We start from the raw sequence: 24,820 nt of genomic DNA on the forward strand, positions 1-24,820 counted from the left end.
CCAGGCCTAGATTGCTTCACCAGTGAACTCTTAAAAACATTTTAGAAAGAAATAATAGCAATCTTAAACATATTTATTTTCTGAAATAGTTTAGAAATAGAAGGAAGGGAGCACTTTTCAACTCTTTTAATGAGACCAGCATAACCTTATCAGAACCTGACAAAAATCGTTACAAGAAAAATTTAGGAACCATATTGCTCATGAGTAAAAGAGGAAAATCCTCAACAAAATATTAGCAAACTGAAGTAAGCAATATTTAAACCCAAGATAATACACCAAGACCAGGGTACTTTTTTCCAGGAATGCAACATTGATTTAGCATTTAAAAACCAATCAGTGTAATTCACTGCATGAACAAAATCAAAGAAACCAACAGCGTGATCATCTCAAATCACTTGACAAAATAAAAACTCCCAGAATATAAGAGAATTTACCGATAAACATATGAAAAATATACTATACAGCTAATATAATACTTGATAATAAAACATTGAATGTAGTTTTCCTAAGATCGAGAACAATGCAAGGATGATTATTCTACATTGTACTAGGATTCCTAACCAGTCCCATAAGACAAGGAAAGATAGGAAAGGAAGAAATTAAACTTCATTTACAGATGTCATTATTGCCCATGTAGAAAATTCTAAGAAAGCTACAAAACAAAAAACTAATAAGGAAAGTAGCAAGGTGTTTTAGGTACAAGCTCAAATATATAAAAAGTTAATTTGTATTTCTGCATTCTAGCAACCAGCAGTTGGGAAATGAAATTTTAAAAAAACTATATACAGTGACATTTTGCATGTCTAAAATACCTAGGAATAAATTTAACTAAAGATGCACAAGACACTAAAAACTATAAAACAATGCTGAGACAAATTAAAGAAAACCTAAAAAAATGGGAAAATATATCATGTTCAGTGATCAAAAGATGCAAGATTGTTAAGAAACCAGTTATCTCTAAATTGATTTATAGATTCAATGCAAACCAGTCAAAATCTCATCAGACTTTTTTTGTAGAAATACACATATTGAAATGCAAAGGGCCTAAGATCTTGAAACAGTCTTGAAAAAGAAGAGCAAAGTTGGAGGACATTCATTACCTGATATTAAGACTCATTATATAGTAATTAGTAAATAAGGTAGTGTGGTATCGGGGTGAGGAGAAACAGTTAGATCAGTGGAATAGAATAGAGTTCAGAAATAGAATACCATATATACAGTCAATTGATTTTCAACAAAGGTGCCAGGACAGTACAGTGGGGAAAGGTCAATTCAGATTTATCATGCTGGAGTCTTATATTACTTTTTCAATTTTATATACTAGTTGTTAAGGGCAGAGAGACTATGTCCCATTTAACTCCTGTGAATTAGCCAAGGCAAGCACACAGTGAGTGGGCACAGGTCTGTTGAGTTAAACTGAATCAGAACCATACTCAAGAAGTTATATAAATATTGGGATTTGATAAGTATTTTTAATAAAAGGAAGGCTTAGGTAATAGATTCAGAAACACATAAGCTTCTAGGAGTAATTTTTTAAATACATGGACAAGGATTAAATTAAAATGTATATAATTTTTATTGAAATCTGGGCAGATTGGGTGTTTCCAGAGAGAACTTTTCTTTCCAAGATGTAGCTACTTTGGTTCAAGTATTTGATGACTGTAGGATAAAGACACAGCCAGAGACTCACATCAAACTAGGCTCCCTATAATTGGAAAGGCCCCAGGCATGCACAGTACCAAAGTAATGCTGATTCAATCATTCATGCATCCATTCAGTATTCATAATGTACTCACAAGGCACCAAGCATGTAACGATGAACAAGATAATAATACATCACTGTCTCTACTTTTCTCATGTAGAAATTGCAGAGGATATTTTAAGGTTGCACTAAAATCAATACTCTCTTAGAGAGACCAACAGTCTTGTACTTCTTTTGGTGTATATTAGTGCTTTTCAATAGAAATGTAATGTGAGCTATATATGTAATTTAAAATTTTCTAGTAGACACATTAAAAAAGTAAAAAGAAGCTGGTGAATTAAATTGAGTAATATATCTTATCTAACAACATACCCCAAATCATTTTGACATGTGATCAATATTTTTTTAATTATCAAAGGAATATTTTTTTTTGTTGTTAAAGAAGATGTTGGGGGTAGGAGTTTATTAATTAATTAATTTATTTTTGCTGTGTTGGTTTTCGTTTCTGTGCAAGGGCTTCTCTAGTTGTGGCAAGCAGGGGCCACTCTTCATTGCGGTGCGCGGGCCTCTCACTATCGCGGCCTCTCTTGTTGCGGAGCACAGGCTCCAGACGCGCAGGCTCAGTAATTGTGGCTCACGGGCCTAGCTGCTCCGTGGCATGTGGGATCCTCCCAGACCAGGGCTTGAACCCGTGTCCCCTGCATTAGCAGGCAGATTCTCAACCACTGCGCCAGCAGGGAAGCCCCAAAGGAATATTTTTAACTCTTCTCTTTTTGTATTGAGTCTTCAAATTTCAGTGTGTAATTTACACTTACAGCCAACTTGATTCAGACAAGCCATATTTCGAGTGTTCAATAGCCACATGTGGCTAATGGCTACCTTAATGGACAGCGATATGAAGCAACTCCAATTCAACTATAGTCTATTGGAGTCTACAAGTGGATTTCCAGAAAGGTAGAAAACTGATGGTACTTCTAGCCCATAATGTTAGAGGAAAATCACTGTATCCAGGAAAGAACTCTTGTTATTCTGTTGCTAGAAATATCTGGATTTGTGGTCAAGATGAACCTACTTCTATTATGGTTCTGTAACTCTCCACCAGTTTTCATCTGAAAGAGTCCTAGAGTTTTACTTATTTGGAGACAGATCTGTACAGCCAGTGTGCAAATATATCCAAGTAGTCTTTGAGAATTCAGATCTTTCCAGCATTCAGTGACCTCACTAATGAGACAGCTTTTCAGGACCTAAAAAGATACTACTACTCCAATTTCTCAATAAATAGTTTTTGGATGGATGATGAACCGGTAGCCCACATATCAGTTCTCTGATACACGAACAAAAGATTTTCAGCTCTAGGTTAATGAGCCCAAGCTCATTTGCATGCTTGTCCTCCATTTAAAATGCTTTTGCATTCAACAGAATAATATTTTCCTCTGTTCTAAGGTCTTTATTTCCACTAGGCTATAATAGAAATCCCCTTATTTTCAAGAATAACAATAATTTACTATACTATGTACAATGAGCTGTATTTTAGATTCTCAATTTATAAAATTTCATCAGGCCTGAATCTCAGCTATGATTTAGAGAGGGAGTGAGGTGGAACCAGCCTATACTTAATTACTTTTAACAAAACATTTATAGATTCATCAAAAAATTAGTTTCTCGAGACTTCCCTGATGGTCCAGTGGTTAAGACTGCACGCTTCCACTGCAGGGGGGCACAGCTTCAATCCCTGGTCAGGGAACTAAGATCCCACATGCCATGGGGCACAGCCCCTCCCACCCCCCAAAAAATTAGTTTTTCATCTTTCACAGTAGAGTTTCTCCTGGTGGGTGGTACTACCTAGGTACCACCCATCTCCACCCCAACAGAAATACCTAGGAAGTTGAATCCTGGATCTACTTCTGAATCGGAATCTCTGGAGGTGGTGCTGGGGAATTTGCATTTGCAGTAAGTACTAGGGGAAAAACTCATGCACACTAAAGTTTGACAACTACTGCTCTACAGGGAAGTTCCAAACTTTATTATAACTAAAGATAAAATTGTATACTACCATTTAAATCTGCTTTGTTACTGGAGGAAATGATGTTTTCAGTACTCATTTACTTTGTTCACCACCTGGGCTGAACATTTCATTGGATGCTGTAATTTCCCTTTAAATAAATTTTAAAGGGCACTCAGTATTCAGCCCATTAAAACCGTATGCTGTGCCTTTTTAATATATAGGTAGTAAATGATGGATTCAACTAAAGTCAAATCTGTCCATCATAAATGGGCAAATGTCTAAAATCAAATTGACGAGGACCAGATCGTATTCTTCCATACTTTCCAAGTGTAGTCTCTGTAATGTTTGTGACAGTATCAGGAAAGGTATTCTTTGTTTCTTGTTTTTTTCCTATGAAATCATTTTAAGAGTACTTTAATTCAGTCACAATTCTACAGATAGCCATTGATCTAGACACAAGTACTGGAGCTTCAAAACAAATATGATTTTAGCACCTGCCTTCAAGTGCGTCATAGCCTCTGCAAGGAAGGGACAGACATGGAAACCTTGTGTTAGAGTATAATGCACTAAGTTTTTACAAGGCACCACGGAGTAGAGAGAAGTGAGGCAGGGTGACTATTTGAAAGGGGGCTGGGTGTCACAGAGATGATGTTGTGCTCTGTTTGGGTATAAGCTGCAGTTGGCCAGAGAAGTGCAGTCATTCCTACAGGGTCTTCCAGACATCGGGAAGATCAGAGCGTGTCAAACCTGCACTCTTTCCACTACACCCAGCTTTCTCTAAGAACCTGACCTGCAAAAGCATGCCGGCTTCCCCTTGTCTCACACCCCAAGCTCTCTCTGGTTGTGAGTAAGATGTTATTGGTGATACATTTCCTTTTCAGGCCACGAAGGTGCCATTTAATTCACTCCAGCAATAACTAAATAGGAACCTACCTTTAAAAGACGCTGAAAGCAATGCGCTGCTTAATTTATTGCCACATCTGTTAAAGCTCCAGAGAGAATCTGACTCCCAAGATTTTAAATATAGTTGAGTTACTGTGATGATGTTTCCTGATTGAATCCTTCTATAAATTAGATGAAATGATCATAGAACCTGTTGTCATTACATTCTTGCCCTATCTCCAGTCACTCTTCTGCCTTCATTAATTCTGAATAAAATACCACAAGACATTGATGTAGCACTTGGAGGTGGGAGGGCTATGTTTTTATAGCCTCAATATGAAATCATACTTAAAGACGCCTAAGCCTTTACTGAATGGGGGAAAACAAACTGTTCACCTCATGTAAGCCTCCTAATGACCTTCCTGGGTGGTTATGGGTGAGGAAACTATGGCTCAGAGATAAGTGGCTCGCCTGGGGTCACTCTGCAAGTAATTACTGGAGCCAAAACACCCACCCAGGTCTTGTAACTTCAAGTACAAGGTTCTTTCCAGTATACCCTTTCATCTCCCAGGGCATCTATTAAAACAGTTTCTTGACCGTTTGCAGTGAAAGGCACTATTGCCAACATGTAAACAAAAACAAAAATCGCGGCATCCCCCATCACTTTATCATCAGTGTTTTTAGTTTATCACTTCACAGTCATTATTTGGTGTTTTCTTACAGAAGGCAACAGACCACTGCAACAGAAACTATCCTTAGATGGGAACCCCAAACCTATACATGGAACACCAGAGGGGTCAGATGGCCTACACTGGTCAGCTGAGCAGCCTTGTAACCCAAGCAAGCCTAAGGCAAAAACTTCTCCTGTTAAGTCCAATGCCCCTGCAGCTCATCTTGAAATAAAGCCAGATGAGTTGGCAAAGAAAAGAGGTAAAGTGATTTCTTTTGCACAAATGATTCAACATATTTTGTACACACAGAGGAGTACCCGAATGACAGAACTTTCCAAAAGATGCTGCTTAGTGAAGAGAGATACACATGAAATTGCATTTCTTTCTGTGAGCCACATAGGTTGAAAGCCAGATGTGATTCCTTCATTGTTAATTAAAGGTCTGGAATGTTTAAGTGGAATTATTTCCCCTTTTTCTGCCCCTCTGTGGCCGTTCTCTTTGTAGGCATGGATAAATTTGTACCATGAATACTTTCTCCCCTTACATCCTATAAAGCAAATGGTAATGCAGGAGCTCTTTTAGCAATGTGAAGGCTGAATGTTTCCCCAATATGTGAGCTTGTAAGTGCTGAACTTGCCCTGAATGAAGATGAGTTTAGAGGCTGCTGTGTCTTCTTCTGATATGACCTTCCTCACGTAAATTCAGTTCTGTGTTAGGACTTGCAGACGATATACACTGAAAGAGAGTTTTATATTTGACACATTATATTTTTATCACTTTTTGAGCTTTGATATACTTTACACATAACTGGTATTAAAAATGAAAAGGGCTAAATCACTTCCTTTCTGACAGAAGATTAAATAATACTCTTCTCATTCAGCCTCAGTTGCATCTGATTTCCTTGGCTTGGGTTTGATTATACCTTCTCACTTTTCTTGAGAGAGATTTCTTTCTTCTAAGAAACATGCCCTTGTTGGGATAAGTACAATTTGCCTGTTTGCTCTGCACTGTCTGTAAACCCTAGTGACAGTTTCAGGAAATCAGGCAAGATTGGCACCCACAGAGCTGCTTTAAGTGCTGCTGCTATAATTACAGGCCTGGCTCAGGACTGATGGGGCCAGAGCCAGGGTACCTGGCAGCGATGCTCTGTCCTCTCTCTAGCCCATTTGTACCTCTCCCAACCTCTCTGTCATTTTCCTGTTCCAAAAGCCCTGCTGGCTTTAAACTATGCAGAGTGGTGTCTATCGAGAGAGCCAGCAGCACAAATGGTCTTTAGACGTATCAGATTCTAAGAAACTACAGTTTGCAATAGAACATAATGATCAGAGCCTCTTTCCAAAGGGCAGAGGAGACACACGTGCCCCAAATGGCCCATCCAGAGAGCCCACTGGTGAGATCCCAGCTGTCCCAGGGGCCACACAACCACCCAGTCTGGGTTGTAAACATCCTCTTACAGGAACTTTTTTTTTCCATTGAAAAACAAAAGACAAATCTCTCTCTTTTTATTGGAAGGGGGTGAGTTAGTTGCTTTTGTTGTTGTTGTTTAGCTCAAAAATAAAAAAATAAAGTGCTCGCTTTAACATGCTTTCTCTCGACATTAATTTTAGGCCCAAATATTGAGAAGTCGGTGAAGGATTTGCAACGCTGCACCGTGTCTCTAACTAGATATCGCGTCATGATCAAGGAGGAAGTGGATAGTTCAGTGAAGAAGATCAAAGCTGCCTTTGCTGAATTACACAACTGGTGAGTAATTTGACTTAGAAACTATAAATTTATGGCACTTCAGCTATTCCTATAGGTAAAGACATCAGATGGAAAATGTTGTTTATTTAATCCATAAACATCACAGAACAACACTTCAGCAGATTTTCTTAAGCCCTGCAGACAGATGCATATATCTTGGGAATAAAAAAGAAGAGAAAATGTTGGAATAAAGGGAAACCTGATAGACATAATTCATTGGAGTTTGAAGCTGGCCCCAAAGTCTGTGAATGATGTAGAACACAACCTCAACAAAGAACAAAACATCAAAAGCGATATTTTTGACAAATCTTTAAGGTTAACATCATGAATGCTACTCAGAAGAAAATACTTTCCAGCCTGATATCATCATAAAATAAGAAAAACTCCCTTAACAAAACTGAGAAACGTCTTACGTAAGCTTAGTGATAGAACCCCATTCTTGGGTATCTTTAAGACTGGAATTAAGAAATGGTACACCAGTGTGGTTTTGGTCCTGCCCTGTCCTGCTCTGCAACAGATTTTGATGGAAGACATTTCTTTCAGCCCTGTGCTTTTGCTCATGTCCAGAACTAGAATGAAATACCTCTTAGTAAAAAGGTTAAGTTATTATCAGCAGAAAAATGTTACCAGTGTATCCATCAGGACGCTTTCACTTTCAAGTGACAGAAACTCAAATCACACTAGTTAATGAGAAAAGAGGACTTATTGACTGATGTACATGAAAATTCCAGGAGATTCCTTTGGGCAAATTTGTTCTAAGCCCAATATGTTATCAGGATTCAATTTTTCTGTCTCTGCCTCCTTTCCTCTTTCAGTGTCTCCCACAATCTCCTGGTTCTGCTTATTCTTGGCTTCATTCTTAGGTACTGTCTCCACGTAGCAGCCAAGATGACACGCTGGCAGCTCCAAGCTTACATAATCTTTAGCCCCTGTGATCTGAGAGAGGCCTTCGTTTCCTGTAGTTCCAACAAAAAGTCCAAAAGGCCTAATTCCCATTGGCTGGGTTGGGTCATGTATCTGTCAATAAACCAGCCCCTGTGGCTAGAGGGACAGAGTTTTCCCACTAGCCAGGCTGGAGTCATGTGCCTACCACAGAGTTAGTGGTGGGGGGAGCCCCACCTGAACTCCATGAACTGAGACTTGAAGAGCCATGGTTCCCGGGAGGAAACATGGTGTTAAAGAAGAAAATATAGAACAAAGAAAACACATGTGTCCACAATGCCCAGGCTCACATAACATGTTCCACAATGCCCAGGCTCACACAGCACGTTCCCTATATTGGCGTCCTGTGATTCTAGAATTTGATCACATCTTCCACATATTCTTCTCATTCTAAGTCCTTTCCTTGACGCTGATGTGCTTTTTTGCTAATTGTAGAGTTGCGTAAAACTAAGGATTACGCCGAGCGCTAAGCTAATCTAAAATTCTTGAACTTTAAACCATCTGCTACGTATAATGTGAGATTCCAAGACTGCATAGACACCAGGGACTTGAAAGAAAGGCTCTCCTTCAGTTATTCAGTGAGGAGTCATTTACCCTCCACCCCGTCACACCATCTCAACCTTCATGGAACACTTCTCTGTTTGATCAGATTATAACCTCACTAATTGTTCAAAGCAAACTCCGAGAATACGTTTGAAAGTACTCGGAGAAGGTAAAGATGCTATACAGATAAAAGGTGTTATTATCATCATCATCATCATTGGTTTTTAAATTTTACAGTTATATGACTTTTACAATTTATCCTTAAGCTACCCTAATCTATAAAAGCACACTCGACATCCAGGCCTGTTCTCGAGAGCCAGAGTTAGCCCACTTCACCTGTAAAGGGCCAGCTAGTAAAAATCTTGAGCTTTACGGGTGGTGAGGGCTGAGTGCACCTACTCAGGCCTGCTGTGGTGGCGTGGAAGCAGCCAGAGGCCATGCGGAGAGACCGTGGGCCGTCTCTGGCTCATGGGGGTCGTAGCTTGCCAGCCTCTGTCTGGAGGCATTAGTGAGCTGCTCGCAGAAGACCACTGTCTTGTCCTTTTGTGTGGCGTTTTAGAATAAACTCTTCCTCTGAGGCCTCTGTATGATACCTTCCAACTGAGTGACTCACGCACTAATTGACAAAGTGTAGCAATGACCTCAAATTACCTCTCTCCTCCAGCTGCTCTGAATACTTTTATTTTTTATTTTATTTTATTTCCTTAGTAAAATGAACATCACATGGCTCACGAGACATCTTGAGATTTAGAACAGATTCTTTGAGTGCTTTACTCCTCAAGAGCTGGAAGTGTGAGGCCAGGAAGGTCAGCACCCAGGGAAGTTGTGTATCTTGTCTCTGCTTGTAATTCGTTTTGTGTTTTAAACTGATGGGAAGGATCACTTCTGAATGAGCCCTGCCAAGCAATACGGCTGTTTAAAAGCCACCTACCTGACAGAATGGAACTTCTCCTCCAAACTGAAGAAGAAAAAATTTAGATCAACTATTTTCTATTGCTGCAAAATGAGAAAACACCACCACTTGTTTTCTGACCTAACCCTTCATTAAAATGATCCCAAAATAATTACATAAATGCTAACTTAAAAATAAAACTATTTTTTATCAACCATTTACATGCATTTATGCCAGAGGGAAAAACTTCGCCTCTGTTCCAATTAAGCCTGCAGTCCAGGCAACAGCGTGATGTGCTTGAATTAAGCCTCTCTCTGATTTTCTGAGGAGCAAAGGATGGATTTTAGGGATTGTGCTGCTCTTGAGAAATAGGGGGTCACGGAACCGAAGGAGGCAGCTTAAATGCTTAAAAAATGAAGCTTTCCTAGTGGTGGTGAAATCACAAACTCTAGGCACTAGAGAGGATTTTGAATACAGCCCTATTCATTGAATAGAACGGAAACCTCGGGGTAACATCGTAAAGTATATCCAGATTTGGAGGATGTGGAGTCCTCTGGAGATTTCCAGAAAGAGTGCTGGTTCTGAGGCAGATGTTGACTCATCTGGTGGACAGGCAACAGGGAGGCGGCATACATCCCCCTGTAGGTTCTGCCCCCTTTCCTCGGGGCCACCCCGTTCTCTCACCTAAGCACTCAATAGGCCGTGCGTGTCGTTTAGAAATATAGACACCCTTGGTAAAAAAATTCTCCACATTCACTTTGCTACCAAAGCACCAACTTCAGGAGGTGAATCCCGCGTGACTAAATTCCCCCCAGATCCCCCTGGAATTCACGGGAATGATGATTGTGTGAGGTTGGGAGAAAGCCCTTGTTTGCATATGCTCGGTACTGAGTGAGCGGATATCTGAGTGAAATGAAGGAAATTCTTGTCCTTCCCAATCTGGCTGTGAAGAATATTTTGCTCAATATGTTACTGAAGAAGACCATTAAGGAGCTAAATTATAATATCAGAGCTGGCACTTAACCAGGACACAGTTACACAGGGCCAGATGACCATTACATGACTCCTTCTCATTTTTCCAGAAAGAACTGGGGATTTAAGAGGGGAACAAAGATGACACAATGCCCTCACAGTATGTCTTCACAGAAAATAAATTTTGCAACATGAGCGTCTATGTGAAAAGTCAACATCAGGAACTAACATGAAACAGCTGGTTTCTTTCCTATATGATTGGCCCCTACCACAACTGGAAAATATTCCTCCTTTCGAATCATAGCTGCCAGGTTTAATTGCTTTGTGCGCAAACTAGTCTAGCTTCTCACCACAAATCTGTGTGTGTGCATGGCCAAGTTGATGTTGACGGCTTTAAATGAGCAATAAAACATTAAATTCAAAAAACATTGAGGAAGGAGAGTAATACTTGATAGTTTTTCCATATGCTGGCGGAGAAAGGATTCCAGAATAGAGCTGTAAAAATTGTTAGGTGCTATTGTCAATTTAACATCTAATTAAAAGCACTCCTAAAGAAAACAGAAGATGGTAACAAGCCAGAGGGTTACGGTGTGTGCTGGGGTAATGGGGGCTGGAGGGGATAATATTTTTAGGCTGCTTTGCTTTCAAAAAGGAAAGGGACATCGGTCAAAGCATGCCTTCTGTAAAAAAAAGGGGCCAAAAGTCTTCCTGGACCCGGTCGGTGTTTATTTTCTCTTGAAGCAGTGCCGGGAAATTGGAAGTGGGTCAGGAGTCTCTCAGCTCCCCGACCCGAAGCCCTCCCCCACCTCCCCTTTCTCTGCCGACTCACCCTCCGTCTTGGAGTTTCCTCCCTTCCAGCAAAGGCAGGTGAGCCTCCTACTGCCCCCTACAGGCTAGGGGCTCCTCACCATGACCCCACTCACTACTCCATAGGACCTTGCAGCAGACTCCCTGTATCCTTTTCCTTTCCTTCCTTTTAACGACTGAAACTCATTTTCGTGTAACTGGTAACCTCATCCTTTTGATGACCATGTGTCATCCGTCCCAAAGTGACAGATTTGCATGTTAACCAAAGTTGACAGTCTGTTGAGACTCTCCACCAGCCAAAAGAATTACTCTAAAAGTGAGAATTGCAGGCTGAAGAAATAGCAATTTTGAGATAAGTATATCTTCTTCTGCATCCCTCAAATCCCACTCCAGAGGAGGGCTCTTTATCTGCTACTAAAGCCCTGTTGGTATCCAAGCAGAATCACACACAGACCACCAGATATCATTGCTGTGACATTTTAAATATTGTGTCTTTTTCTGGAATATCAACTCGAGAAGGCCTCCCAGAGAAGAAATTACCAGTGGGGTTCTTGCATTTCAGAACAAGCCAAGCAGCAATCTGTCCCGTATTCCCACTTTACTGCTCCTTGGGTACCCAAACAATATCAAATTCTTGGAGCGTGCAGCCTTCGAACTACTTCAGTTTGAGTCCAAATAAGAGCATTTTTCTTCACTTTTGCAGATTTATCGCATAGCAGGATTCTTTCTTTGTTGGTTGTTTCCTCCCTCCCCCCAAAATTCCCTAAACTTTTAGCTGCTTTTTTTGTTAATACCTGGCTTTCCATACAATGCTAAAAGCCTGGTTTTTCTGTGCTCTTTGGGTTTTTTGTTTGTTCCCTTTATGAGTAACTGAACATTGACTGAAAGACGATGTCTGTAAATTAATATGTATTTCTCTCCATACCAAAGTAATTACACACTCTCAGAGCTCTGTGGTCATCCTTTGCCTCGGTACCACCCAGAGAGATGCTGATTTCACTGGGCATAAGTGAACCCAGAAAGAGGGGGGTTTTTTGTTTTTAAAGAACCCCAGGTGATTCTCTTGTGCATCTACGGTTGAAAACCATGGACTGAGAATCCTGCAGAGGTGATATGTCTGGGGCTAGAGCGGTGTTTGCAGCCAGATGAATTTGCCCCCCAGGAGATAGTTGGCATGTCTGGACATATTTTGGGTTATTACAGCTGTGGAGAGGTAGTGCTACTGGCATATAGTAGGCAGAGGCCAGGATGGCACTCCTTATCCTTGTATGCACGGGACAGCATCCCCCGCTCCACCACCACGCCAAAAAAGAACGATCTGGTCCAAGGTATCGGTAAGGCTGAGAAAGCCTGGGTGAGAGGAAAGGGAGAGGAAGACTGCACAGCCCTTCTGCGTGGTCTGCTGTAGCTCTTGAGCGAAGGATGGAGAGTCCTCCCTTTGCAACACAACTGAGTGCCTCTCTGCCCCTCCCCCAGCCGCCCTCCTACCCACCACTGCAGACCCGAGGGGGGGAGATTTCCTTTACCTGCCCAGATCAGGTACATACCCCAGAACACAGCCATAGTGTCTTCTCTTTTCACATCAGTGCAGTCGCGAGATATTTTTCCCATACTTCCTGAAACATAAACCTTCTAGCTACACATCTTAAAGGTCAAATTACGTTTTTGTTTCCTTAAGACAAGCAAAAACAATTACACTGGAGTGTAGAAAATTGAGGTCTTTGCTTCTTTGTCTGTTTTTCATTATGGAATTCAAGTCAGTCCTTAGGAGAAAATGGAAAAATTAAGAACTGAAGGCTGTGGCTGGTGATAGGCCATCACTTCCATTCACCGTTCTGTCTCTACCTGAGTCTTTTTTCTCGCTTTGCAATAAAACCAAATATCACAGTGGAGACTGGGATTAGGATGAAGATCTGAGGCATGTGAAGATAAATACAGTAGGGAATTGTTCCATTAAGTGTCTCTTTGGGGGGTTATTATTTTCCTCCGGCTTTAGTCAAGCAGCAATATTACTTGGGTGTTCCTGGCTATACATGGTATATATCCACCTACTCTGATACCAGTGACATCTTCAGGTGCACCTGCGCTTGTGCTATTTAAATTGAATGACAACAGAAGGATTTTGTTTTTGTTTTTGTTTTGGCTGTACTGTGCCACTTGCAGGATCTTAGTTCCCCGACCAGAGATAGAACCCAGGCCCCCTGCACTGCAAGTGTGGAGTTCTAACCACTGGACCGCCAGGGAATTCCCAACAGAAGGTCTTTTTGCAATCTTATGGTGCAGTAGTGGTTGGGCAAATACTTGTTGACCATTGAATTACCCTCTCATAATTAGGAGAATATTGAAATTATGACAGTCTGTCTACTCTGATAGGTAAGTACCGGGAAAATATGCATTAGGTGAAACAGGTCCTAGAATCAGATCTGTGTCACAGAATAGGTGCTGTGAAAACAAGCAAACGGGGTTTTTGAGCTCAGTCACGTGTAGGGTGTGGGTGTAAGCATGAGTGATGAGTTGAGCCTCCTTTGTAAAACCACGTGGCTGAAACAGTAAGCATTCTGAGCATGCCCACGAGCATCGAGTGTCTGGAGCAGTGTGTTGGCCAGTAATAAAGTGATGCTTTTCTCTGTGCCATTCAGCAAGGGATGTTACCACCAGTAGGAGAGCTGACGTTAGGAACCTTTGCAGCCACTTAGTATTGTCATGTGATAACTTCACCGGAACTTCGGTTCCCTATTACAGTGACAACAACGTGTTAAATGATTGCTAGATTTTGCCAGCTCCTTAGCCTATACACGAGACACAGGCAAAATCAAGAGTTTAACATTACACTTTTTAATGGTTTTTAAAAGAAATTTGATACAAGGTCTCTACGTCCTTCTGCTCTGGAAAGGAATACATACTTCCCATTGATCAAAACCTATTGCAAACAAAACTTTCTGACTAATCTCTTTTCTTCTCAACAGATGGTTTTTCTAAGTGCCCACCTGCTAGTGACTTGTACTGTATAGTAGAAATTAAACAAACCCATTCCTTCTCCCAACACCCAATATTGGAGATTATGCCAGCATATTAAAAAACACACATTACTGAGATGAACATACACCTGCAAAGGATATCAAGAGACAATAATAGAAGAGGCCAGTAAATATATTTATGCCTCAAGAGAGCCATATGTATGGATTTTTGTCCCTGTCCTAGCCGACAAACTGCCCCAAATGGCTTTTTTTCCTTACTCTGCACCAGTCCAATAAACAGAAATCAGCTCCAGGAGCCATTCTGAAATCATGAAAAGGGTAAATACCTTATTCCAGGGAGGAACTCAAGGTCCCTGTGACTTTGGGTCTATGGCAAGTCCCCATGGTCCAGGGCATTTCAAATCTTGCCTTGTGTGTGACTATGTGTCATTCTAAATAGGGGTAGCTCGCTCTTTGGAGGTGAAAGCTTCTCTTTTGCTATTCTCTTTCCTCCCCGAAGTTTTTCTCTGTATTAGATGTTTCCCCAGGGCCACTGCAAGGACCTAGTGAGTCAGTCAACATGAAGGAAGAGCAGGCTGATAAATACGGAAAGTACAGAACTGGCCTTTTCAGTTTGGTGTAGTCCCCAGGAAACTAGCATAAATAGTGCCTTGTATTAATAGCTCTTCTGAGCTCCATGTGTGATTACCTCTACACGTCATGTCAGTGGTACACTTAGCGTTAGGAGACAGCTTTCCTTCACTGTAGCCTTCTTGCAGAGTAATAAACCCACAAGAAGAGCTGGAGGATAAGAAGTTGATTCTGATTTCAGCTTGAAATCTGAAAAGATTTCTGAATCTTTTCAGCAAATGAAGGCTACCCGTCAAACCAGCTTTGTAACGTGCTCCTGAGTAGGAATTGTTAGTTTTCATCATAGAACAGAAATATAAAAAGAATTAACCAAATTGTTCTAGCTACACAGTCCCAGAAGGAAAGTATGTATCATTTGTGTGTGTGTTTTGAATTTACAGTATAATCCATTTTCACTGAGAAAATAGGACAAATTTGTTCCTATATATTAGTAGAAATATAAACACATTATAATTTGAAAAGTGGAATATCCTAGATCACAATTTCAGAATGGATCTTGGAGCTTATTTCTATCTATTAGACTAGGACGGAGCGAGATTCTGTAGTCTCTTAGAGTGAGACCAAGAAGAAGTTTTGGACAATTTGTCAGCTAGGACAGCAACAAATCATACAAAAAACTGCCCCTGAAGCCAACAGACTAGAATAGCCAATTCCATATATGTATGTTACATTATCCTTCCGGTGACTGTGACCTTTGATTCGTAGTAGGCCATATTCAAACAAAAGTGACATTTTCTAAGGCTTATTAACAACATAATTAGGAGGTGTGGGGTGTAGATTTAGACAGAATAGGGTTTAAATCTCATCACGTATTCCAGCTCTGAATACGGTTGAGCTTCTTAACTTCTACTCAGCTACAGAACAGGTGTACTGCTGTCACTTTCTAGGGCTTTTGTGAAGATTCATGGACAAGATATGCACTTCTCAGATTATTCTAGAAAATCTCTTGCCTGGCCCATGATAGAAGTTCAATCTAGGCTGGTTCTCTTCTCTTCCAGATAAGCATTTAGTAAATGTCTTTCCCTCTCTACCAAGACACTGGGAGGAAGTGAATCTGTTCCACCTTTCTGTTTGTTTAGTTATGCATTAGATGCCAGCTGTAAGATATGGATATTTCTTCACAGCTCTTTACTGTTTACTGCCTGGTGAAGAGAGAAGTAAGGCAAAGGGACCCCTGATTCTGAATGGCCACAGTTGTCACCACATCAGCCCTCTTTCCCCTTTCCCGTCTTGCCACGCCTTCTCTCTACCTTCCCTTCCCCTCTCTCCATTCATCCACCCAATAGAGCCCAGGGGCTAGTGGGTGAAGACAGAAACAAGTGTGTAATGCACGACGGCAAATACTGCAATGGAGCTGGGAGTGGAGGAGGGGAAATCAACACTGGCTGGCTGGTTAGGGAAGGGTCCACAGCGGAGGTGACATCTGAGCTGGTCTTTGAAGGGAGACTAGGAATTTGTCAGCCTGAGACAGGAGAAAGGATTCCATGCAGAAGAAAAAACACAAGGAACCAGAAATAAGAGAGATCACAGCGTGCTCTAGGAGGAGTGCGTTCCCTGGGTCTCACTCCATCAATAAATGAATTTTGAGCACATCCCTCTCAAACCAGAAAATTTATTTATAAATCATATATGTGTGCTGTGGTTAATCTGTATGCTAAAGATTAGGAAAGTCTACTTTTTAGAATAAAAAGTAAGTACATGGGACTTCCCTGGTGGTCCAGTGATTAAGACTCCACACTCCCAATGCAGGGGGCATGCGTTCGATCCCTGGTCGGGGAACTAAGATCCCCCATGCCACATGGCGCAGCCAAAAGAAAAAAAAAGTAAGTACATACAGTTTACTGTTTTCTTTGTTGCCTCCATTTGGGAAGCCACTGGCTAGGTCAGGTCCTAAAGAGGAGGGGTAGCAAGTGAGCCTGGAGATGCTGGCTGACGAGAGCCTTTTGGCCCAAACCAGGAAGTCCACATTCTCTCCCCTCCCCTCTTCACGGGAGAGCTAAGGAATTCAGGAGACCCCAGGAGGCCAGAGCAGTGGAGGCCAAGCCTGGCTGCCTTGGGTTGGAAGTGGGCCGGCATTTCTATGACTTTTTGTGCCACATCAGTCTCCTCTAGTTTCTGTTCCTGGGTTATTCAGGTTCAGTCACCATGTTGGCTTCTGCATAGATGCGCCACATCACCCAAAATTGGAGGGAAAGGCAACAGTGTTCAGAGTGGTTGGCTCTATTTTGGGTATGAAACAAAGAGAGATTTTGCCTTGTTTTATTTTGAAATTTGTTTTATTTTATCCTGCTTTCTACATTTCCCAGTTTTTTTTAATGAGCATGTAAAATGAAGTAAATGGAGAAGAATGTTACTTCCTTCATTGGTACCCTTGTGCTATAAGTCAACACCCACAGATAGAAGTTTGCTTTCTTTTCCGTATATGTAGTTTGGTTGTTTTTTTATTTTTTTAAAAAGGAGATGGTGGTAAGTCATATCACTTTTATAGCTATAGAAACTGAAATACAGGTAAGTTACTTTCCCTGAATAGTGATCTCCATGGAAAGAAACAAAACTAAAAAATAATCAGCAAAGATAAGAAATTAGAGGTGTACAAGGAATACAGATTTTTCAGGTGAACATGTGATGTTGTGGGATTTGTAGAATTTGCAGGATTTTGTAACTCTGATGTCATCTTTTAAATTCCAAGAAGAAAAAGGAATCCCTGTCTGTGTTTGTTTGTTTTTTCAATTAACTGTGTCATCTGTGAGGAACTCCAGGATTTTACAAGTGTTGGGAGTTAGTCCTTATGCTACATTTGTTCGTGTCTCATTCCAGAAACACACCTCGGACAGTGTGATGCCATATTCATTAACTGTAATTTAAATCATTGTCCAATTCCAATATAAAATATGCAGACTAAGAGATATTAACATTAACAAGTTATATTACCTCTGATTAAAGAAATAGAAAGAAAATGGGCTCAACCTGATTGGCCAATTGAGTGCACTTGCCACATTCACGGGCACCCAGAGGGGTGTAACTCTGCTGTGTATGTTAACAGCGATTCACGCTCAGAGACACTCTTTTACCCTGAGAGTCTTGATTACTAGGCAGCTTCAAAGAGTTGTGTCCCAACCCCAGCTGACAGGCTGTAGTAGACACGTATGTTGGGTTTTATATGTTGATCACGTAACGCTATGGAATTCAAGAAATCTTTAGATCAATTTGTCAATCACTGCTGCATTCAGAAAAAGAATTCCAATTATAAGGAGAACGCAGGTTGTCGTGAAACCGAAATGCAAAAGTGTACAGAGTAGAGGGTAACGGACCCAGGAATCCCAACAAAAAAGCATGAATAAATGAGCATAGCCAGCTACTGGATAATGAGCCTGAGGTAAATTGGCAAGTGGAGTTGGGTAGGAGAGATATTTCTGGGGTAGACTTGGGAGGACTTGACCACGTGGGAAGTGAAGGAAGGGGAGTCATGAAAACTGGTGAGTGGTAAGAGCAGTAACCAGCAGACAGGTGTAGGAGTGGGGACAGGATGGACGTGCAGGGGAGGAAGAATATTTTCCCTCTGCCCTTCCGGGTTCTTGGCTGAGACCCTGTAATAAAAGACAGGTTAACCAGAGAGAAGCAAACGGAAGTTTATTAACATGTACGCCTCATGTACACATGGGAGAGACCCAGGGAAAAATGAAGAACTCCCCAGGGTGGCCTGGAATTCAGCATTAAATACCATCTTCATAGCGAAAAGGGGAGAGGGGGTGTAGGCCTCAGAGGGGAGAGTGAATGACTTTTAGGAAAGATGAATGGGTCCTTAGAAGAACGGGTGGAGGTACGGTAGCTTGTGACAAAGTCTGCTGAGTGTGGTGTCCATTCTCTAGTCTCCCCTCCTGTGATGAAAGTCAACATCCTCCCTGGCTGGTGAAACTCCCGGGGAGGGAATTTATGACAACTGAGCTCCTTTTGGACGATCTGTCTTTAAGCAGAAAAGGGGAGTTTGGAGAAAGCCTGTCCCTGCATTTGCTGTTTTTCACGTGCCCACAGCTCACAATGAGCCATATTTGGGGTGGCATATTCTGCTAGTCCTCAGGGAGCAGAACAGAGAAAGGAGGAACGGGGAATTGACAGCCATGCAAGAGCAGGGGCACCATTTGTAGGCACCTGTCATGTTAGGCCTGCCTGTCCTTCTGACCCTAAGAATAGAGAACCATACACAGTCTTGATGTCTTTGTGCCTGTCATGCCAGGGACACCTTTGTTGACAGCAACAATAGTTGAGAAATGGGTGGGCCGAAACCCCACTGGACTAGAAATGGTACCCATGGTAACAGCAGAGTACACCCCAAGTATATAAAGGGAGTTTTTCTGCCCTCCGCCTGGTGGGCACAGTCCTCTCAGCCAGGGCAAGGGACGTAGAGGCCTAAACTCCTGGGCAGTACGGGCGGCCTCTTCCATCAGTACCAGCTCCCAGCTCAGGATCCACAGAGCGGCCCCTGGGTGCTACTAGGCTGCCAGGCGCTCAGTTGGCATTCCTCCCGTGGGCACAGTTCTTACTCCTGGTGCAGCAGGTAAGGAGCAGAGCCCGCAGTGGGGGGAAATGTTTGTACATTACCCTCTCTCTTTAGTGAAAGAAACAGAAATTCTTGAAACAGGAAGTCTGGCTCTACGGCTTATCACTCAGTCGCATGCTTTAAACTGTTTGTTACGGGCCAGGAGGGCTGACACATCCCCTTAGCGTTCGGTAGAATCCTTCCTCCCCGGCAACCTCCACATTGTCTTCCTCTCTAACGGGCCAGCGGTCTGGAGGCTCTGCGCCACGATCACCCTGCCAGCCAGCGCGGGGCTCTGTCTGCTTCCTGAGGCTCTCCACCTGCTTTGTTCTGCTTGGCAACCGAGGAGTTAAGGAAGCTCCGCACTGAAGCCCTTCGTCCACCAGAAGGTCCTGAAGCAAAATTGTCTGGGATCAGATAGTCGCAGGCCGTTTCTCTCACTATGGCCTCCCTGAGGCCAGCCCAGGAAGATGAAATGCAGCCCAGTTTTAACTCTCTAACGTCTGACTCTGGCTGCTGTGGCAGGTTGATCTTGTTCAGCTCCTACTGAAATCCTACTTTCACTCCTCAGTATCCGCCAGAGGCTTCAGCTCTCCAGCCTCTCACCCACTGACAGTCCTGTGGCCGCTGCCCATCACGGCATCTTTATTTATGAAGCACACCAGACTTGACGTGGCTCCTTTGAGCTGCCAAATGAAGCCGTTTTGTCTCTCAGTGTCTTGTCTCCACATTTAAAGAAGAGTCTTTCACAGAGCAGAAAATGATAAATCTATTCCTGCTCAAGTGCCTTTCTGGTTCTTTTTACTATTGTTATTATTAGGCCTCTATAGAAAGGAATCAAGACAGTGGAAACATTTTTATAAAATGACACTTTATCTCTGTGATTAACAATATAATAAACCATAAAGGCTCTGCCATGGTCATCTGCCTCTCCTGACACCTTATTGCTTTAATAATAAAAGCTTTTTTTATGGCAAGAGAATAAAATTTTACTATCCAGGCAGTTTAGATAAAATGAGAAGATGTGTTTTTGGAAGGATAAAGGGCACATCTGAAACATGTGAGGTCAGCATGGGTTTTATGTGAGCTCAGTTTACGTAGAACACGTTTGATGTGTCTTCAGTCTGGTGCCCTCCTGAGGACGTTATCCAGCCATTTAGAGAACTTCCAGTGGTCAGTGAAAAGCCGATTAAAGAGTTCTGTGTTTCTATCAAGTACGGAGGATCACCGTTGAAAAGCAAAAATGCCCCAAACCTGAATTGCAGGGGAAAGTACAAACTTCAGTAATTTATTACCATCCCAATTTACAAACAGAATCATTAACTACGTGTCTTGATTCTGAGCCAAACCCTGTGTGGTTTAGTGAATATCGTTGTACTTTTATTCATAAGCTTATGTCTCAAATGATTAGATTCTGTCAGTGACAAAAGTTATATAAATTTTTGCATAAAGATGATTTATATGCAAGCACGACAGTTTACCAATTAAGGGGTTTCATTATTGTTATGCCATAGAAAAATAAATATGCTATCTTCCCTTCCGTTCATCACTGTCAAGCAGTTTTTGCCGAGCAGCCCACCGTAGTCGAAGAGCATAACGTCGAAAAGAAGTTTTCTAAAACTCCGTCAGAGCTTCTCTGAAGAAGGGATGATTAAGCAGAGACCTGAAGGAAGCCTCAAAGTGAAGGAGATGAAGAAAGGCAGGGCTGGGGAGGAGAGCTGTCCTCTAGCAGTGGGAAGGGCACATGCCAAGGCCCTGTGGTGAGGGAGAATTAGAGCTCATGCCTCCTGGGCTGTTGGGAAACTTCAGTGAGATCATTCCAGTGAGGCACCGGTGCTCTCCCTGACGGCCTCGCACAGTAAGCACTCAGGTGTCAGTTACGAGCAGCTCTCATTTTGAGGCTGTCTACACAAGTGGTATCTCGAAAGCCTGCGTGTGACCTGTCTGCTATTCCAGTAGGAATGGGGACAGTGACACTGCCTGTGATTTTTCTGTGAGTCGTCTCCTCCCTCTGTGCCATTCCTCCCTCCTGCCCTCCATATCTGCTAACTCCCTACTGGGTTTTGCCCCGCACCCTCCTCTTTTATCCAGCCTGCAGAGTTCTGCATCAGGCAGCACTTCAGTGCGGATCTCTGTCCTGGGGTCTCTAAGAAGATTCAGTGGGGCTTGTGAATGGCACTGATGAAGTTACTCAGGAAGCTGGGTGTGGCCCCCAGCACTGCGGTCATTTAGAAGGTGTGAGACACAGGGAATTCCCTGGCGGTCCGGTGGTTAGGACTCTGCGCTCTCACCGCTGAGGACACAGGTTCGATCCTTGGTCAGGGAACTAAGATCTCGCAAGCCCCGCGGTGTGGCCCAAAAAGGTGTCAGGCGCGGCCTTTCCTCTTGGACCCTCCTTTGGTCTGGCTCTCAGCTTGCTGTGATGCTGGGTCCTCACTGTCTGACAGCCTGCCAGAGGACCGGCTGGCCTCTGCTACTTCATCCTCTTCATCTTCCACATCCTCTTCCCTTAGTATTCCCTCCCACAAGCCTGCTGCCTTGAAAGGACAAAAAAAAAAAAAAAATCCAGTGAAACTCTGAGGTGCACCTTATTGAGATTCTCATGGGAGGTCCTGGGGCACTGCCTCGAGCTAGCACCTTGATGCTCGTTTGCATCCAGTTCATGGGTCCTGAGCAGGGTCCTGACTCAGCAGAGATCCCTTGGATTGCTATTATGCATCAGTTTTGGAAGCAATCATACATAGCAGTGCTTGAATTACTAAGATGCTTGAGGACAGTCTTTTGCCGAAATACCCAGAGGAATGGAAGCATGGTTTGATGCCAACTTCAGAGGCTTCTCACATCCTCCAGTGGGCATTAAGCAGGTTAACAACTGATTGTGTAGAGCCTTCATCCCTCCTGTTGCTAGCCCAGGAGGCCTAAACTAACCATTGTGTGAGTATCCACAACGTTTAATGTGTTAGACCTGGGGATACGGATTGCACCCCAAATGTCCATCTTGTAAACTCTCTGGGCACATAATTATATTAACAAGTTTAATCAACAGAAATGCACTATAATCTTATAGCTGGTAAAGAAATGAGCAAAGGCCCCTTCCTACACCATCCTTCTCATCCAACACACACAGAGGCTGCAGGGTCCGTGGCCTTGTTTGGGGACTGAGGGCGTGGGGACTACATGAGGCTGTCTTGGCACTCTCACTGCGGTCTGCCCCCTCCTGCCCCCTGAAGTCTAAAGGTACCCCATCGTGTATCACGTGCATGTATTTGCTTTGGTTGTGCATCTTGCATGCTCTCAAATCCTGGAGACTAATTACAGCCTTCTGGTTGATGGAGGGTGGGGAAATCCTAATTTCTTCCTCCTGCCATCATCATTTTCTTCCCTCTCCACCTGTTTTACGCTATTTCCCCAGCAAGTTCGGCAGGTCCTTTCACCCTCTTCCTCTCAGCTCACCCAAAAGAATGGAGGCTCCACAAGGATGGCAGGAATCTTTTTTTTTTTTTTTTTTTAATCCACAGCTGTATTCCCAGCTCCACCCTCGCCTGGCACGTGGCAGGCACTCAGCAAATATTTGTCCAGTGGATGAATGTTTTGTCAGTCTCTCCAGAGACTGGAGTCTTCCAGTGCTCTTTGTGACATATTCTGTACCGTCACCCCACACGTGTGCAAGCCAGCTTCACTCCGTTGATTAAGAGAATGGAGCAAGTCTCACCTGACCTGTAGCCCATAAGTCAGCAGAGTCCCAGCCCCTTGGACCCCCGTTTCATGTCCGCCGGAAGTCAAAAGACCTCTCTAAGATTTGTGCCAGTTCAGGGATGCGGGTGAGGCCCAACATTCTCAATGCTCACTCTGCCTCCAGGCTGTTGCTCTTCCCATTTCTCAGCCCTGCACTGACCCAGACGTGAAACCCAGCCACTTCCTGTGTGTGTGTGTGTGTGTGTGTGTGTGTGTGTGTGTGCGCGCGCGCGCACGCAACCACACACATTCAGACCATTCACACCAAGCGTGGTGAAGGTCTGGACATCCCAAGCAAGGCTCACATCACACGCCTTACAGTGGATACCTCACAGTAGCGTATGTGGTCCTCCCGCTTCTTCAAGCTCCTTTGCTCACCCCACTACTGGTGATTTCTCCCAGCCTCTTCACCCTACACAGCTCCCAGCGTTCTCGCTGACTCTCTCTCTTTTCACCTCCTTTTCTATAGGGAATAAACATTCAAAACATTTTCTCAGGTAGAATAGCTTAGCCGTGTTGTTATAATTTGGGCTCCTGACTCCAAATCTCTAGGTTCTCACCTTATCTCCCTACCAGCTTATCCATTAGCCTTGTTTTTCTAAACTAACATAGAACTGCCCTCTCCAATCGCTTGTGGCTACATTTGTGAACTTGACAGGAAAGCTAAGTATACCTCATAATCACAGGAGCACAAGCCTATTGACTTAGCTCGGCATTTCGTACAATTAACGAATATATGCTGGTTTATGAATAGATGATCTCTGGAAAGAAACACAAGAAGCTGGTGACAGTGGAGACCTCCAGGGAGGGGGACTGAGTAAACTGGGACAGAGTTTGGATAAAGACTTCCTTCTCGCCGTACACCTTTCTGTATCGTGTATTTCCTGTGTTTAAAACACACTGACATCGTATGTGTCTAATGTCAATAAATAAGGTACAATTCTCTTGATACGCTAGTTACACCAAAGTGGTTATAGCCAGTGACCTAAAACCACATGCGTCATGGGGAGAGCTGATGTCTATGCTTGATGCATTAGGCTTCGAGCCCAGTTCTGGAGAATTTGCCATTCCTTGTTCACGTCAGTTCTTTCCATTAGGATTTCCTGGTTGGAAAGAGCCAAGCTCTTCAACACACGGTCCTTACTGTCCACGTGTTTAGGTTACATCATTTGGATGAGGAGACCCAAACTCCTAGAGATACATCCCAGGAGCCACTTCGTACCTTGACAAATACTACAAAATATTTCCTCTTAAGGGGAAATAGATTTTCAACACACTTTAAATTTTAAGAATACATCTGATAGAGAAAAAAATGTACATCTGTTGGAACAATCTGAGTAGTAATAAATAAGGATGTTTTAAGGATAATAATTGCATTAAATATGAGTTCACAATTAAACTATACAAACAAGCAAAAAAAAAATCTCATTGGTTACTTTTGGAGGAACCAACTATCGTTTTGAAAACTGATAAATAAAAAGAGAGAACCAAGCATTTACCCTGCCTATGCAAACTGTACTTCGTGATAACCAAATAGTTGATCAAGGAAAATTTCTCTTTATGGAAGTTTTCAGTAAATGAACCAAGGAGTGAGAGAATTTGAATATCCTCATTTCTCAAACCCTCTTGATCTAGGCAGTGATCACCAATAGCTGCTAATTTCATAAAAAATAGAGATGTTCTTTGTATTTCCTGTACATTTATTTTGAGATGTATAAAGTTGAGTACTTCAGGTTTAATTTTTTTTCAGGAGGAGTATTTATAAGTGTGTCCTGTCATGT

General features: G+C 42.6%; 1 protein-coding gene across 6 annotated transcripts in view; it reads left to right on the forward strand.

The window, feature by feature from the left end:
- The window catches only part of SPATS2L (spermatogenesis associated serine rich 2 like), a 174,641-nt gene that overhangs the window by 132,356 nt on the left and 17,465 nt on the right, over positions 1-24,820 (forward strand). For 4 of the 6 annotated variants that reach the window (XM_024757381.1, XM_024757380.1, XM_024757382.1 and 1 more), the window contains 2 exons: positions 5,313-5,519; positions 6,868-7,003. In XM_024757381.1, coding sequence (XP_024613149.1) covers positions 5,313-5,519; positions 6,868-7,003 — 343 coding nt within the window. The remainder of the gene's footprint in view (positions 1-5,312; positions 5,520-6,867; positions 7,004-24,820) is intronic. The other 2 variants (XM_024757384.1, XM_024757385.1) reach the window with 1 other exon arrangement.

This window comes from Neophocaena asiaeorientalis, unplaced genomic scaffold (genome assembly GCF_003031525.2).
Source record: "Neophocaena asiaeorientalis asiaeorientalis breed wild unplaced genomic scaffold, Neophocaena_asiaeorientalis_V1.1 scaffold246, whole genome shotgun sequence".
NCBI lineage: Eukaryota > Metazoa > Chordata > Mammalia > Artiodactyla > Phocoenidae > Neophocaena > Neophocaena asiaeorientalis.